We start from the raw sequence: 17,888 nt of genomic DNA on the forward strand, positions 1-17,888 counted from the left end.
AATATATTTTTCTATATAAAAACCTATTGGCCTGGAGTTAAGTCTTTGAGTGTGTGTTCCTCATTTATTGCCTGCGTGTATGTACAACAAATGCTTAACACTACCCTCTGATAAGCCTACTGCTCGACCACACTACCACAAAATAGAGCATTAGCATTATCTCTTTTTGCCACTATCTTACCTCTAAGGGGAACCCTTGAACTCTGTGCACACTATTTCTTATTTTGAAATAGTATATACAGAGCCAGCTTCCTACAGCAGATAAGCTGCTACCACGGCTAGGCATTTTGTAAACACTTGTGGTACCGTGGTGACTTTGAACAGGAGCACCTTGCACTGGTAGTGTTGTCCTTCTCTATGACAAGTCTGAGATATTTGCTGTGTGCTGGTTGTATAGGAATATGGAAATAGGTGTCTTTTAGATCTAGTGCCGATAGAAAGCCACCCTATTGTAGGAAGGGAGGCACATCGGAGTATGACCAGATGAAAATGCTTTGATATAATGTAATGATTTAAAGGTCTGATATCTAGGATGGAATCTTTATTGGGTATGAGAAAGTAAAGGGAATACACACTGGTACCTTGTTGTTTAATAGGAACTGGTTCTACTGCCCCTTTTGCTAGCAAAGACTGTACTTGTTTGAGGAGAGTGATGTCATCCTGTGAAAGTTTGCAACAGTGAGGTGGGGTGTTTGGAAGTGTGGAACTGAGCACCAGATAGTAACCATATTGGATATTATCCAACACCCATTGATCTTTTGTAATTTGTTGACAATTTTGGAGAAAGGACTGAAAGTGCCCTCCTACAGGTGTTTGGTAATCGGAGGGAAGCTGGGGTGAGTGAGTCACTGTTTAGAGGCAGTGGCAGAGGATGGAGGGAAAGGTGTTTTACATCTACCTCTGTAGTTGTTTCCCCTGTATGAATCCCTGTAAAAACCTGTGTGTGAGGATGTGTGGCTGACCTATACTGTATGATGAAGAAGATGCTTCACCTGCACAAGATTTAGAAGCTGGCTTGTGTTATGGCCTATGAAAAGCACCACGAGAGGCAGGAGATTGGAACGCTCCCATGGATTTTGCCAACCTCATTGTCCTTTGTCATCTTTTCTAAAGCCTGATCTACTTGCGTACTGAAAAGATGCTCTTTATTGAATGGTACATTTAATATTGCTTGTTGTACCTCTTGCTTGAATCTGGAAATAAGTAGCCACGCATGCCGCCATAAGTCGACACTGGTATTGATACTTCTGGCTGCTTTATCATCCTTGCCAAAAACACAGTGTATGGAATTGTTGGAAATTAATTGTCCCTCGCTAACAATGTCTTATCTTCTTTTTCTGAGCTCCTCTGGGAGGTACTGGAGTAACTGCTCCATCTCGTCCCAGTGAGCATGATCGTATCTTGCCAGGAGTCCCCGAGTATTGGCAATACGCCAATGATTTGCTGCTTAAACAGCCACATACTTGCCTGAGGCATCAATGAGCTTACTCTCTTTATCAGGAGGTCGAGCATCTTGAACAGCTTGGGAATTAACTCTCTTCCTAGCATTTGACACAACTAGAGAGTCTGCTGGAATCTGATCCTTGACATAGATTGGGTCAGAGTCAGAAGCCTTGTATTTTTTCTCTACTCTGGGGGTAATAAGATGGGCTCTAGTCAGGTCTTGAAATAGATCATCCACATGTTTTAACATTCCTGTGAGCATTGGGAGGTATTGCGTGGACTTAGGACTTCTGTGAGGCATTTAGCGTCTCAAGTAGAAAATCATCCTCTATAGGATTCTTATGGAGGGGGTACATGGTGGTAGGTAGCTGTCCGCCCCACTAGTTCTTGAAAAGAAGTGGTCATCAGGTGGTGAAAGTCTAGCTGTGTAAGCTTCTATATCTGAATGAGTGTAGGTGTCTACTTCATACTGAGACCAAGGGTCTATGTCGCACTGAAAGTGTTCTGGGTCATCCCCCGTGTCTTGAGTATCATGGAAGAAATGAGGTGAGCCTTGCAGAGAAATATCTAAAGGGTGACCCTGTGAATGCTGTGGAGAAGGAGAATGCAGCGGTGGTGGAGTATTTGGTGGAGGAGATGTAGGCAGAGGTGGTTGAACCTCTTCCAAGTCCATGCCCATTCTCCTATGTTTATTTGGAGGTGGTGTTTCTAAGGGCTCCTCAAAAGTGAGCTGTCGCTTGTAGGGAGTGGAAACTCTGTTTTAACCAGAACTCCCCCCATTTGTGCCTGGATATGAATTTACTCTGGTGGTGTTTCTGGCTCAGAGAGTGATTTGGGTTTGACTTTTAATTTTCGGTGCCGAAGTTGTCAGAGCTGAAGCAGGCATTCTTTTCAGTGCCGAAACAGTTGGTGGCGAGTGTGATGTAGAAAGTTTCGGCACCGGAGCTGATGGCGTTCGGCTCAGGATGGAAGAGGTTGTCTTCGGTTTAGGTTTCTGTGCCAAGCCTGAGGGCAGGGCATCTGAAAAACTTTTTAGATGTCTACCCTGACCAGAAGGCAGTGGCGGATCGATCACCTTTGCTTCCGACCTGGTGAGTATTTTGGGTGGAAGCAGGTGGTTGTTTACTCACTGTTTGCTGACCTGTACTGATTTCCTACATTTCGAGAGTCATTTTAGCCCCAAGTCTGAGTCCTGAATAGAAAACGCCTCCTCTTCAGCAGCGGAAGCCTCCTGGATTTCCTGCTCAGTGCCAGACATGGTGTCTTAGATACCAAAGATGTTGGGTGTCTCCTCAACTTCTTGCCTCTGCATTTCTCGGTGACAGACTCTTCTATCTAGCAGAGTCTTTTTCGACCAGAACAACTGGCAGGCCTCACAGTCTTCTTATCCTTTGTTCCGGCAACAATCGTAGGTTACAGACCTGATGTTGATCGGTCCAAGGGAATTTGGATTGACACTTCGGACAGAAATGGAAAGGTGTCCGTTACATCAGGCTTTCGTTCCCTGAGGTGTAAGATGGAGAAAATGGCAGCCCGAAGAGTGCAGCCCTGAGGACCTTGGACGGAAGAGTCCGATAAAACAAAGATTTATTCGATCCCGGTACACAAAGAAATAAAGAAAAAACATGATCGATAACAATACCGACAGGGTTAGAGAGGCTTACCCAAACGGAAGAGACATAATACTATCTCAAACCATCCGAGAGAACACAACCGGACCAGACAGTGGAATAAAACATACAGAAAACTTGGGTCTCCTGGAGAAGGATGATGGTGGTGAGCAATTATCCTGTTCACAGGAGTCCCTGTGCTGGATTTGGACCAGGTACCCATTAGGACATCCGTGAGGGCCTTATTAAATGGGTGCTTGGGTTTTGAGGAGGAAGCTCCTGGTTGAAGCACCGCTGTCAGGAGATTAGTTCTGATGGCCAACGAAGGCCACTAAAGGTCCAGGACTTCAGCTGCTCTTCTTATCACCATAAAATAGGAAGATCCCTCCTCCGTAGCCAGGGTAGGGGGAAAAAGCATGCCAGTATCTGGAGAAGTAGCCAGTCCGCTGGCTTCACCCAAGTCTGTACGCCAGTCCAAAGGAGGTTCTTCCTGGAGCTGGTATTTTAAAGGGTCCAGCAACCCCTCCCATTCATCACCATAACCTTGCCCATAAGTAAGGGGCTCAGGATCTGACGAAAGGAGGCAAGGCTTCTGCCGGCATTGGTGTAGTACGACACCCATCCAGCTCCGTTTTGGAGACTGGAATAGGGATCGGTGGCGTTGGGACCGGCGCAAGGAAATGTCAGAGTGGTACGACAGACATCAGTATGGATCAAAGACTAGATCCATGGGTGTCCCTCAACGACGAGGCCAAAGCTGCCAGAGGAGCATCCAAAGGGGCCTCTTCCGACTGCGCAGGGCCCGAAGGTGCGCCATTGGTGTCGAACTGCCCAAAAATGAGGCGCATGGGCTCAATAAAACTCTGAGTAGGGCCGGGGTCATTCTGGCTCCCGGAAACTGAGGGAGGTGTGGAGGAGGCCCAGACACAGGCTCTGCAGAACGAGAAAATGACAATGCTATCATGCCTCGTCGGCCGACAGGTGAGGATAAGTTGCAGACCACTTCAACTTCTTAGATTTCTTCCTGTGCCTTGACTTATCCAATCGCCCGAGGACTTGGAGAGGGACAATGACAATGAGGGGACACAGCGACCAATCTCAGGACCTTCCTCTTGACCGAGATCTCGACTTGTGCAGATTTAAGCGTCAGACAGCCATCAGCTTCAGGGACCAATCCCTCAAAGCATGGCCTGACACTCGGAGCACAACTTCAGGTATTGGTCACGCTACAAGTACCAAAACACACAAAGTATGGATCAGTAACGGACATCACCTGATAACAAGAACCGCAGGGACTGAACCTGGCCTTCCTCTTTGACATTCTTGATGCACCAGGAATGGCAAACACAAAAAGAAATCTTTGACAAAAAGTCAAAACAACCCAGTCAAAAAATGACCTAGAGGTAGCTCTCTTCGGATCAGTACTAGCTGCCGTGGAAAAAAACTGAACTGACATCAGTGCACCAGGGGGGCACCTATATCAAACCACATCATATCCCGCACAGACGATGCCAGCAACTGTCGCGAAGCCAATCAACGACACTTAATGGTGCGCAGAAGTACTGCTCAGGAAATATCTCAGGATCCAGTCTAAAGCCTGAGGGAAATTCAAAGGTAAGGAATCTGCAACTAGAAGTCTCTATCTGATACCGGTTGCAATCCATCAGCAAACCCTTGCTTTAAAATCACAGGTACTTTGTTAAAATGGCCAAAGCAGATAAATTATTTCTAAGATTTCGGAAAGACCTGCCCTAATCCAAGTATAAATTAGATTTTCACATCCAATGAGTGAATCTATTTCTCCAATTATGCTCATGGATTTGACAAAAAATGCAGGGAGAAATACATTTTGCACACTGTGTAATGGATTGCCAGTTTCAGAATGAACAGTCAAAGAATGAACTTCACAACACATAGTAGAACATTTTAGAAAAGTGCTCAAGAGGTTTGTGAATTTTTAATTAACTACACCTCATTGGCTGCTGTGCAGACACAAATAATTATATAGATAGATGGTGTATATGCACTATTGTATTAAGCATGTGTTTGTTTTAATACTGTGTAAATAACTTTCTACCTGGAATTCCCAGCATGATGACTGGAAATAATTCTGAGCATGTCAATCTATGAAAGATTTAAAACTATAGAGAAAGCCCAAACATATTTCTTAGCAACCCCAACAAACTCAAGTACGAGTGTAAACAAGGAGCTATTTTCCAAACGAAGTTGCAAGCTCATAGATATGAACTAGTGGGTTTTATGAAGAGCTACGTCCTACAGCCTGTGTGATGCTTGGAGGAGCATTGTTCTTAGGTACTCACCCCTGGCATTCCATCAGCGGGGAAGACTGACAGTAGGTCTAAGCCTGGTCAAATTTGGGAGTCCCAAAACACTGCCAGCGTTCTTGAGGGCAGCACGTTTAGTGGCGAGTGCCGTGTGTACCAGAAACTTCAGTGGTTCTTCAATGTGTTTTGCATGCCTCCTCCTTCCCAATTATCATTTAGCGTTACATCCTTGCATGTCAGTGTACAAACATCTTAAGAGCTAAAGGGAATGCCTGACTTAACTGGAAACTGCAGATTGTCTTGTCACAACATTGTCTTGTCACAACATAAAAAATAAGCATCTGGGTTGTCTTTAGTACCACTTCATCAATGGATGACTAAATGCCTTTAAGGAACAGATGTAGTTATAGATGCTTCAAATACAACAAAGGTAGGAAAAAACTATACCTAGTTACAAAAAGCTAAACAAGCCTCAGCAGATCCCTGACTGCTCTACAATCATGACTCTCAATGCTTTTCTAGAATCTGGCCTATCGCTACTGATGTTCCATTCAGTGAGCCCATATCTTGCTATATTAAGGTACTTATTTGTCTTTTAATTCCATATTGTGACACTATTCCAGGATAACCTGCCTTTTCTCCAAAGTCTCAAGTGTTCCTCAATCCGCCTATCTTTCTTCCTGGAGGAAAATACAGTACATCTGGACTTGTTTCAATTCAAAATTAAAGTATAATCTGCATCATGCTAATTTGCTGAAGTCTATACAGGCCCAAAATTAGAGTCTCTTCTTTCAGGACTCGAGGTTTAACACCTTCCATGTCAGAAGTCCAACTCTCCAAGTATTTTCACAGACATAAAAAAACACTAAAAGCTGTACCCCATTATATGTACGCAATAAGAGTTTGGATCTCCCTGATACCACAAAATACCACTTAATTTTAAAGCAACCCACTTATTCTACTGGTGCATTTCAAATCTTCATTGTCACCCTCCATGGCTCCTTTAAATGCATGCCGCTGCACATTTGTTTACCGCAACTTCTGGGTTTTTCCACTCATCTGCAAATTACACACTATTTTCTAATATACATATCTTCCCTACAAAATGTGTGTACAATACTGGAAAGTTGACAAAGCAGAAAGAGTTCAGAAGGACAATGCAAATTTACTTTCCTCCGACCGCAGGGACCAGCATAATTATGCAGTGGTGATTCTACATTTTAGAGGGCCAGAAGTGATCCCTAAAATAAAATCACACTGGTCCTTGTAATAACATAAAAACATCACTCATGTTACTGATCTAGTCCACCACTGCAGCTGCTACCTCAAACATTACAGACGTGTTTAAAATGCTGCTGATGATGAAAACTATAGTGACTATCTTGTTTACTCTCATTCCCAAATGAACCAGAGGCGAGAAAAACACTGAACTAGATATATATTATTTGCTTTCCATGAATGCATGGAGTAATTCACATCTACGTAAAAGCAAGACAACTAGCACAGCTCAGACCTTGTGAGTCTGTAGTGGTATAGACAATAAAATATATGTTTGCAGAGACACTAACGACAGTGTTATCCAGGATTTAAATATTATTTCACAACATAGAAGGGGTGATCTGTCCATATGTGACCTTCACTGCCTACTACTGACTGATTCAAAAGGATGTAAAAACACTGAGGAAAACAAGGAACTTTAATGTGGGACATTCCATGAAATAATTTACCTGAAGGAGAACAGTGCCAGTGATGGATCATTCTGTTTGCAGGCCCTCTGCACTAGCCTCTCCAGCAAGACGTGTAGGTCCTCCTTGATATCAGACGCATTTTTACAATATCGTTTTGCTGCACATAAATCATTTCTGAAAAAAAGGTAAAAGGGAGATGAGATCATTCATGGTAATGAAAATTAAGGATGTTCTCAGTATAACACAAAATGCTGAACCCCGTCAATCTCCCTCCCCCCAATACATACAACTGTTTGTGGCATGTAGTGCTGCAGATTCACATGCTATGCATAGCTCTTCCGACATCCAGTGTTTGGCACGGAGTGTTACAAGTTGTTTTTCTTCGAAGAAGTCTTTTCGGAGTCACAGGATCGAGTGACTCCTCTTGGTTCCATTGCGCATGGGCATCGACTCCATAGTTAGATTATTTTCCCCCAGAGGGTGAAGGAACGAGCGATAGAGTATAGAAATACAAAGAGATGTCCATGCAAATGTATATACACATGTACAAATATTAAAAACTTAAACAACTACAGGCTTCAGGGGAGGAGGGAGGGTGCATGTGAGTCTGCAGCACTACATTCCACGAACAACGTTTTTAAGACAGCTTGGCCTACAGTGCCTTGTTGCTGTGATAACAGAACAACACAGTAGTGTTTTGTAAATGTGTGAGGGGTTGACCATGTAGCTGCTTCACATATGTCAACCATTGGTATGTTTCCTAAAAAAAAGCCATTGATGCACCTTTCTTTCTTGTAGAATGTGCCTTAGGAGTGATCAAAAGTTGTCTCTTTGCTTTCATATAACATGTTTGTATCCATCTAACAATCAATCTTGCTAAACCTTGTTTTGATATAGGATTGCCTGTATGTGGTTGTTGGAAAGCAACAAAAAGTTGCTTTGTTTTCCTAAAATCTTTAGTTCTGTCTATGTAGTACATAAGAGCTCTTTTGAGATCTAGGGTATGAAGAGCTCTTTCTGCCACAGAATCTGGCTGTGGAAAGAAGACCGGAAATTCCACTGTTTGATTGATGTGAAAAGGAGATACTACTTTTGGTAGAAATTTTGGATTTGTTCTTAGTACAACCTTATGTTTGTGTCTGGTGGTCTCCATTCTTGAAAGTACCTTTGAAGTACTTGGGAGTGAATCTCCCATTTGTGTGTTTGTTGGTGATTTCAGCTGAGGAGATCTGCCAACTGATTGTCTATCGCTGGAATGTATTGTGCTAATAAATGAATTTGATTGTGAATTGCCCATTTCCAAATAGTTTGGGCTACAAGGGACAGCTGAGATGAATGTGTCCCTCCCTGATTGTTGAGATAATACATGGTTGTCATGTTGTCTGTTTTTATGAGAACATTCTTCTGTTTGAGAAGAGGTGGAAATGCTTTTAGGGCAAGGAACACAGCTAATAATTCTAAGTGGTTTATGTGTAGCTCTTTCTGTTTGACATCCTATTGCCCTTGAATTGTGTGATTGTTTAGGTGAGCTCCTCAAATCATTGATGCATCTGTTGTAATTATGGTCCGAGGCACAGGGTCTTGAAACGACCGCCCCTTCATTAAATTGCTGCAATTCCACCATTGAAGGGACATATGTGTTTGGCGGTCCATCAACACTAGATCTTGAAGTTGACCGTGTGCTTGTGACCATTGTTGTGCAAGGCACTGTTGTAAGGGCCTTGTAGGAAGTTGGCTCTGTATGCACTATTTCAAAGTAAGGAATAGTATGCACAGAGTCCAAGGGTTCCCCTTAGAGGTAGGATAGTGGCAAAAATAGATAATACTAATGCTCTATTTTGTGGTAGTGTGGTCGAGCAGTAGGCTTATCCAAGGAGTAGTGTTAAGCATTTGTTGTACATACCCACAGGCAATAAATGAGGAACACACACTCAGAGACAATTCCAGGCCAATAGGTTTTTGTATTGAAAAATATATTTTCTTAGTTTATTTTAAGAACCACAGGTTCAAATTCTACATGTAATACTTTGCATGAAAGGTATTGCAGGTAAGTACTTTAGGAACTTTGAATAATCACAATAGCATATATACTTTTCAAATAAAACACATATAGCTATTTTAAAACTAGACACTTAGTGCAATTTTCACAGTTCCTAGGGGAGGTAAGTAATTGTTAGTTCTTGCAGGTAAGTAAACCACCTACGGGGTTCAAGTTTGGGTCCAAGGTAGCCCACCGTTGGGGGTTCAGAGCAACCCCAAAGTTACCACACCAGCAGCTCAGGGCCGGTCAGGTGCAGAGTTCAAAGTGGTGCCCAAAACACACAGGCTTCAATGGAGAAGGGGGTGCCCCGGTTCCAGTCTGCCAGCAGGTGAGTACCCGCGTCTTCGGAGGGCAGACCAGGGGGGTTTTGTAGGGCACCGGGGGGGACCCAAGTTAGCACAGAAAGTGCACCCTCAGCAGCACGGGGGCGGCCGGGTGCAGTGTGCAAACACGTGTCAGGTTTGTTGTTGAAATCAATGGGAGACCAAGGGGTCTCTTCAGCGATGCAGGCAGGCAGGGGGGGGGGTCCTCGGGGTAGCCACCACCTGGGCAAGGGAGAGGGCCTCCTGGGGGTCACTCCTGCACTGGAGTTCCGATCCTTCAGGTCCTGGGGGCTGCGGGTGCAGGGTCTTTTCCAGGCGTCGGGATCTGAGAGTCAGGCAGTCGCAGTCAGGGGGAGCCTCGGGATTCCCTCTGCAGGCGTCGCTCTGGGGGCTCAGGGGGGGCAACTCTGGCTACTCACGGTCTCTCAGTCGCCGGGGAGTGCTCCCTGAAGTGTTTGTTCTCCACAAGTCGAGCCGGGGGTGTCGGGTACAGAGTAGCAAGTCTCACGCTTCCGGCGGGAAACGCAGTTGTTTTAAAGTTGCTCCTTTGGAAACAAAGTTGCAGTCTTAGGTGAACAGGGCCGCTGCTCTCAGGAGTTTCTTGGTCTTTTTAGAGCAGGGCAGTCCTCTGAGGATTCAGAGGGCTCTGGTCCTGGGGAAAGCGTCGCTGGAGCAGTTTTCTTCCGAAGGGGGGAGACAGGCCGGTAGAGGTGGGGCCAAGGCAGTTGGTATCTCCGTCTTCTCTGCAGGGTTTTTCAGCTCAGCAGTCCTCTTCTTCTTAGGTTGCAGGAATCTGAGTTCCTAGGTTCAGGGGAGCCCTTAAACACTAAATTTAAGGGCATGTTTAGGTCTGGGGGGTTAGTAGCCAATGGCTACTAGCCCGGAGGATGGGTACACCCTCTTTGTGCCTCCTCCCAAGGGGAGGGGGTCACATTCCTATCCCTATTGGGGGAATCCTCCATCTGCAAGATGGAGGATTTCTAAAAGTTAGAGTCATCTCAGCTCAGGACACCTTAGGGGCTGTCCTGACTGGCCAGTTACTCCTCCTTGTTATTCTCATTATTTCCTCCGGCCTTGCCGCCAAAAGTGGGGCCGTGGCCGGAGGGGGCGGGCAACTCCACTAGCTGGAGTGCCCTGTGGTGCTGAAACAAAGGGGGTGAGCCTTTGAGGCTCACCACCAGGTGTTACAGCTCCTGCCTGGGGGAGGTGATAGCATCTCCACCCAGTGCAGGCTTTGTTACTAGCCACAGAGTGACAAAGTCACTCTCCCCATGTGGCCAGCAACATGTCTCGAGTGTGGCAGGCTGCTAAAACCAGTCAGCCTACACGGGTAGTTGGTTAAGGTTTCAGGGGGCACCTCTAAGGTGCCCTCTGGGGTGTGTTTCACAATAAAATGTACACTGGCATCAGTGTGCATTTATTGTGCTGAGAAGTTTGATACCAAACTTCCCAGTTTTCAGTGTAGCCATTATGGTGCTGTGGAGTTCGTGTTTGACAGACTCCCAGACCATATACTCTTATGGCTACCCTGCACTTACAATGTCTAAGGTTTGGCTTAGACACTGTAGGGGCACAGTGCTCATGCACTGGTGCCCTCACCTATGGTATAGTGCACCCTGCCTTAGGGCTGTAAGGCCTGCTAGAGGGGTGACTTATCTATACTGCATAGGCAGTGTGAGGTTGGCATGGCACCCTGAGGGGAGTGCCATGTCGACTTACTTGTTTTGTCCTCACCAGCACACACAAGCTGGCAAGCAGTGTGTCTGTGCTGAGTGAGGGGTCTCCATGGTGGCATAAGACATGCTGCAGCCCTTAGAGACCTTTCCTGGCATCAGGGCCCTTGGTACCAGGGGTACCAGTTACAAGGGACTTACCTGGATGCCAGGGTGTGCCAATTGTGTAAACAAAGGTACAGGTTAGGGAAAGAACACTGGTGCTGGGGCCTGGTTAGCAGGCCTCAGCACACCTTCAAATCAAAACATAGCATCAGCAAAGGCAAAAAGTCAGGGGGTAACCATGCCAAGGAGGCATTTCCTTACAGGCCTCATGTTTAATCTTGCATGTGGGACTATTGCTATGCAAGATGCCATCATTCCTAGAATCTTCATGATAAATCTTACAGTGTATTGTTAATTTGGCTTTATGAGTGGTATTACATTTTGGAAAGCTAGTATCCTTTGTATATTTGGATATGCTAGAACTAATTGAGTATTTAGGATAGCACCTAGGTACGGTTGTACTTGGGCCGGTTGAAGGTGTGACTTTTGGTAGTTTAGAGAGAACACTAGTGTGTGCAGAGGTTCTATCACATAACAAGTACGTTTTTTGGCATTGTGTAAGATTGCTTGATTTTGTTAGCCAATCATCTAGATATGGAAAGACATGGATGTGTTGTGTTCTAAAGTAAGCCGCTACTACTGCTAGACACTTTGTGAACACCCTTGGAGCTGCTGTTATGCCAAATGGCAACACTTTGAACTGGTAGTGTTTTCGTGCTATGACAAACCTGGGGTCTTTTCTGTGAGCTGGGGGGATGGGTATGTGGAAATACGCATCTTTGAGATCTAGAGAAGTCATAAAATCTTGTTTTTGCAGTAGTGGAATAACATCTTGCAGAGTTACCATGTGAAAATGCTCTGACAAGATGTATAGATTGAGGGGCCTGAGGTCTAATATGGGCCTGAGGGTGCCATCTTTTGTGGGAATAAGGAAGTACAGTGAGTATACTCCTGTTCCTTGTTGAGACTGTGGAACTAATTCTATTGCTTGCTTTAACATTAGAGATTGTACTTCTTGCTGTAAGAGAACTATATGTACGGTGAACAACTTGTGATATTGTGGTGGAATGTTTGGAGGGGTGGATATTAGTTGTAGGCAATAGCCATTTTGGATAATTGATAATACCCAGTTGTCTGTGGTGATATTTTGCCAATGAGAGTGGAATTCCTGTAGTCTTCCCCCCACAGGAGATGTGTGGAGTGGAAGGGAGGGAAGGAAGTCACTGTTTAGGCTGTGATGTTGTTTGTTGAGAGGTTTGGAATTTACCTCTATTTCTGAAGTATTGACCTCTATGGGATCCTCTGAACCCACCTCGTTGATACTGGGTTTGTTGTCATTGCTTTGTTTGGGAGGTGGAAGCCTCAGAGGATTGTGGATTAAAACCTCCTCGAAACTGTGGTCTGCGAAAGGAGGCTATATTTGGGGTGGTGTATAAAGCGCCCATTGCTTTTGCAGTATCAGAGTCCTTTCTCAATTTTTCAATAGTGGTATCCATTTCTGGACCAAAGAGGTGCTTTTTATCAAAAGGCATTTTCAGTACTGCCTGTTGAATTTCTGGTTTAAAACCAGAGGAGCTTAGCCATGCATGTCTTCTGATTGTGACAGCAGTGTTTATACTCCTTGCAGCTGTATCAGCAGCATCAAGGGCAGATCTTATATGATTATTGCTAATCGCTTGCCCAACTTCTACTACTTGTTGTGCCCTTTTTTGGTGCTCTTTTGGGAAATGCTGTATAATATCCTGCATTTCATCCCAATGGGCCCTATCATACCTGGCTAAGAGTGCCTGAGAATTTGCAATTCTCCACTGATTTGCTGCTTGTGAAGCAACTCTTTTCCCTGCTGCGTCAGATTTTCGACTCTCCTTATCAGGAGGTGGTGCATCTCCTGAAGACTGACTATTTGCCCTCTTTCTTGCTGCACTGACTACCATTGAGTCAGTAAGGACCTGGTGAGTAATGCAATCTGGGTCCGAAGGTGCAGGCTTATACTTTTTATCAATTCTAGGTGTGATAATCCTAGCTTTTACAGGCTCGCTAAAACTTTGGTCTGCATGTTTAACCATGCCTGGTAACATTGTGAGACACTGGTACCTTGAATGTGTAGAAGATAGTGTATTAAATAAGAAATCTTCTTCTAATGCCACCGAATGCATGGTTAACCCATAATAAGCTGCTGCCCTAGATATTACTTGGGTGTATGCAGTGGTATCTTCTGGAGGAGGAGGTTTTGATGGGTAAATATCTGAGTCATTATCTGGGATGGGATCAGGGTCATAGGAAGCCCTCCTTGTGAATATAAAGAATGTGTTGGAGAAGGCAGTGGTGGTGGGCTGTTGCGAGGTGAAAAAGATAATTGTGGAGACTGAGGAGGAGAAGTATGGAGAGGTAATGGCTTCTTTTTTGTTATGCACCTTTGGTGGTGGCTGTACAGAGTCCAATTCCTCTTGGAAAACCAACTTTCTTTTTGTCTTTAAAGGAGGTGCACGGATAATTCTTCCTGTCTCCTTATGGATATGTATTCTGTACTGTCTCTTATCCATAACCTGTAAAATTGGTTCAATTTCAGGCTCTTCCTCAGACGTCTTATGAGATTCTCTAAAAAAAAAATAGAAAAAGCCCTCGTTCCTCTGTATATGAGGATTTTATCGGCTTCGAAGTGTATAGTTTTTTCAGTCCGGAAAAGGTAGTCGACGGTCTCGGCTCCGAAGCCGACTGCCAAATTTTCTACTCTGAAGAATGGGCTTTTTTACTGGAGTCCGAAACTGTGACTTTAACAGGTTTACTCGACTCCGAAGTAGAGGGAGGAGTGGCCTTTTTCGGCGCCGACCCCAAAGGACGGTCGCCAACAGTCTTTTTTTGGGGCCGAACCATGGCCTTCCGCAGTGGTGTACCCAAGGCCTTTAAATGTTTTTTGTGTAGGGGCTGGCGTACTCACATGCTGGCCAACTGTGATGGGTCTGTCGTCTTCCAGCTCTTGTTTGGAGTCTGTGTCTTGGATGGAGACTGCTGTCTGCGCCTGCTCTTCCTCCATGACGTCGAGATGTTCACTGCTTTTCGACGCCATTTTGAATTTGCGGGCTCTGCGATCTTGAGGGTCTTCTTTGATCGAAATGATCGACAGGCCTCACAATCTTCCTCCCAATGGTCTGGAGAAAGGCACAAATTACAAACCAAGTGCTGGTCTGTATAGGGGTACTTTGCGTGGCACCAAGGGCAGAATCGGAATGGAGTCCGATCCATCAGGCTTTCCACACGGTAGGCCAGAACAGGCCTGAGTTGGGCGCACGCGCCCCGAAGAGTGGAAAAAATGAAGTTTCCGACAGTACTACTGGTTCGATGCTAGATGTGAAATGCGATCGAAACAATACCGACGAGAAAGAAGGTTTTCTATGGTTTTCCGAATCGAAATCTCGGAGCGAAAGGAAACATGTCTGAACCCGACCACGGAAAGAAAACAATCTAACAATGGAGTTGATGCCCATGCGCAATGGAACCAAGAGGAGGAGTCACTCTATCCTGTGACTCCGAAAAGACTTCTTCGAAGAAAAACAACTTGTAACACTCCGAGCCCAACACTAGATGTTGGAAGAGCTATGCATAGCATGTGTATCAGCAGCTACACATATATATGGAAAATGTTACTTACCCAGTGTACATCTGTTTGTGGCATGAGACGCTGCAGATTCACATGCTGTGCATTATCCTGCCATCTAGTGTTGGGCTCGTAGTGTTACAAGTTGTTTTTCTGCAAAGAAGTCTTTTCGAGTCACGAGACCGAGGGACTCCTCCCTTTTGGCTCCATTGCGCATGGTCGTCGACTCCATCTTAGATTGTTTTCCCCGCAGAGGGTGAGGTAGGAGTTGTGAGTATACTAGATGTGCCCATGCAATGGAGTAGGTATGTATGTACATAATGTGTATTAAAATAATAGTTATTTACAAATTTACTATTTTCATTCAACTAATAATGGCTCCAGGCTCCCGGGCAGGTGGGAGGGCGCATGTGAATCTGCAGCGTCTCATGCCACGAACAGATGTACACTGGGTAAGTGACATTTTTCGTTCGGTGGCATGTGTAGCTGCAGATACACATGCTGTGCATAGACTAATAAGCAGTAATCTCCCCAAAAATGTGGTGGCTTAGCCTGTAGGAGTTGAAGTTGTCTGAAATAATGTTCTTAATACAGCCTATCCTACTGTGGCTTGTTGTGTTGCTAACACATCTACACAGTAATGCTTAGTGAATGTATGAGGCGTAGACCAGGTGGCTGCCTTACAAATTTCAGTCATAGGTATAGTCCCAAGAAAAGCCATTGTGGCGCCTTTCTTCCTAGTGGAATGTGCTCTTGGTTTAATAGGTAGATCTCTTTTTGCTTTAATATAGCAAGTTTGAATACATTTAACTATCCATCCGATGCCTTGTTTGGATATAGGATTACCTGCATGAGGTTTTTGAAAGGCTACAAACAATTGTTTTGTTTTACGAAATTGTTTTGTTCTGTCAATGTAATACATTAGTGCTCTCTTTATGTCTAATGTATGTAAGGCTCTTTCGGCTACTGAGTCTGGTTGCGGAAAGAAGACTGGGAGTTCCACTTTTTGGTTTAGGTGGAATGGTGATATGACCTTTGGTAGGAATTTGGGATTTGTACGGAGAACCACTTTATGTTTATGTATTTGTATAAAGGGTTCCTGAATAGTAAATGCTTGTATCTCACTTACTCTTCTAAGTGATGTGATAGCTATTAGGAAGGCTACTTTCCAAGTTAAGTATTGCATCTCACAAGAGTGCATGGGTTCGAATGGTGGTCCCATGAGTCGTGTTAATACAATATTAAGGTTCCACAAAGGTACTGGTGGTGTCGTTGGGTGTATGATTCTTTTTAGTCCCTCCATAAATGCTTTGATGACTGGGATTCTAAAAAGCGATGATGTATGTGTGTAATCTGCAGATAGGCAGATATTGCAGTGAGATGTATTTTAATGGAAGAGAATGCTAGATTAGACTTCTGTAAGTGTAATTAGTAGCTTACAATATCCATTGTGGACGCATGTAGTGGTTGAATCTGATTATTGTGGCAGTAGTAAACAAATCTTTTCCATTTGTTTGCGTAACAATGTCTCGTCATAGGTTTTCTAGCTTGTTTAATGACCTCCATACACTCTTGTGTAAGGTTTAAATGTCCAAATTCTAAGACTTCAGGAGCCAGATTGCTAGATTGAGCGGTGCTGGATTCGGGTGTCTGATCTGTTGTTTGTGTTGTGTTAATAGATCTGGTATGTTTGGTAATTTGATGTGGGGTACTACTAATAAGTCCAACAGTGTTGTGTACCACGGTTGGCGAGCCCAGGTTGGTGCTATGGGTATTAGTTTGAGTTTGTTTTGACTTAATTTGTTGACCAGATAAGGAATGAGTGGGAGAGGGGGAAAAGCGTAAGCAAATATCCCTGACCAACTGATCCATAGTGCAATGCCCTTGGATTGAGGGTGTGGGTACCTGGACGCGAAGTTTTGGCATTTTGCGTTTTCTTTTGTTGCGAATAGGTCTATGTTTGGTGTTCCCCAGCGGAGGAAGTGATCCTGTAGGATCTGGGGATGAATTTCCCATTCGTGAGTTTGCTGGTGATCTCGACTTAGATTGTCGGCTAACTGGTTCTGAATGCCTGGTATGTATTGTGCTATCAGGCGAATGTGATTGTGAATTGCCCAATGCCAAATTTTTTGTGCTAAGATGCATAGTTGTGACGAGTGTGTCCCTCCTTGTTTGTTGAGATAATACATTGTTGTCATGTTGTCGGTTTTGACAAGAATGTGCTTGTGGGCTACCAGTGGTTGAAATGCTTTTAATGCTAGAAACACTGCAACAGTTCTAAATTATTTATGTGGAGTTGTTTTTGTTGAATGTCCCATTGTCCCTGTATGCTGTGCTTGTTGAGGTATGCTCCCAACCCCATCATGGAAGCATCTGTTGTGATCACATCTTGAGGCACTGGGTCCTGGAATGGCCGCCCTTGGTTTAAATTTATAGGGTTCCACCACTGAAGCGAGAAGTGTGTCTGGCAGTCTATCAACACTAGATCTTGGAGTTGACCCTGTGCTTGTGTCCATTGTTTTGCTAGGCACTGTTGTAAGGGCCGCATGTGTAATCTTGCATTTGGGACAATGGCTATGCATGAAGACATCATGCCTAGAAGTTTCATTACAAACCTTACTGGGTAGTGTTGGTTTGGCTGTAAGCTTGATGTTATATTTTGGAACGCTTGGACCCTTTGTGGACTTAGAGTGGCAATCGCTTTTTGTGTGTTGCTCCCAAGTATTGTTGTATTTGGGATGGCTGCAGATGTGATTTCTGGTAATTTATAGAAAACCCTAGTCTGTGCAGAGTTTCTATAACGTATTGCGTGTGAAGAAGACACTGTTGTTGAGTGTTGGTTTTTATTAGCCAGTCGTCTAAGTATGGAAATACGTGCATGTGCTGTCTCCTTATGTGAGCGGCTACTACTGCAAGGCATTTTGTGAATACCCTCGGGGCTGTTATCCCGAACTGTAACACTTTGAATTGATAGTGTACGCCGTGTATTACAAACCTTAAGTATTTTCTGTGAGAAGGATGGATGGGTATGTGAAAGTAGGCATCCTTGAGATCTAATGTTGACATGTAGTCCTTTTTTAGTAAGGGAACCATGTCTTGAAGTGTTACTGTGTGGAAGTGATCCG

The 17,888-nt window shown here is 44.4% G+C and overlaps 1 protein-coding gene across 1 annotated transcript in view; it reads right to left on the reverse strand.

The window, feature by feature from the left end:
* The window catches only part of MYBBP1A (MYB binding protein 1a), a 647,917-nt gene that overhangs the window by 252,119 nt on the left and 377,910 nt on the right, over positions 1-17,888 (reverse strand). The window contains exon 20 of the mRNA XM_069226890.1: positions 7,066-7,200. Coding sequence (XP_069082991.1) covers positions 7,066-7,200 — 135 coding nt within the window. The remainder of the gene's footprint in view (positions 1-7,065; positions 7,201-17,888) is intronic.

This window comes from Pleurodeles waltl, chromosome 3_2 (genome assembly GCF_031143425.1).
Source record: "Pleurodeles waltl isolate 20211129_DDA chromosome 3_2, aPleWal1.hap1.20221129, whole genome shotgun sequence".
Classification (NCBI taxonomy): Eukaryota; Metazoa; Chordata; class Amphibia; order Caudata; family Salamandridae; genus Pleurodeles; species Pleurodeles waltl.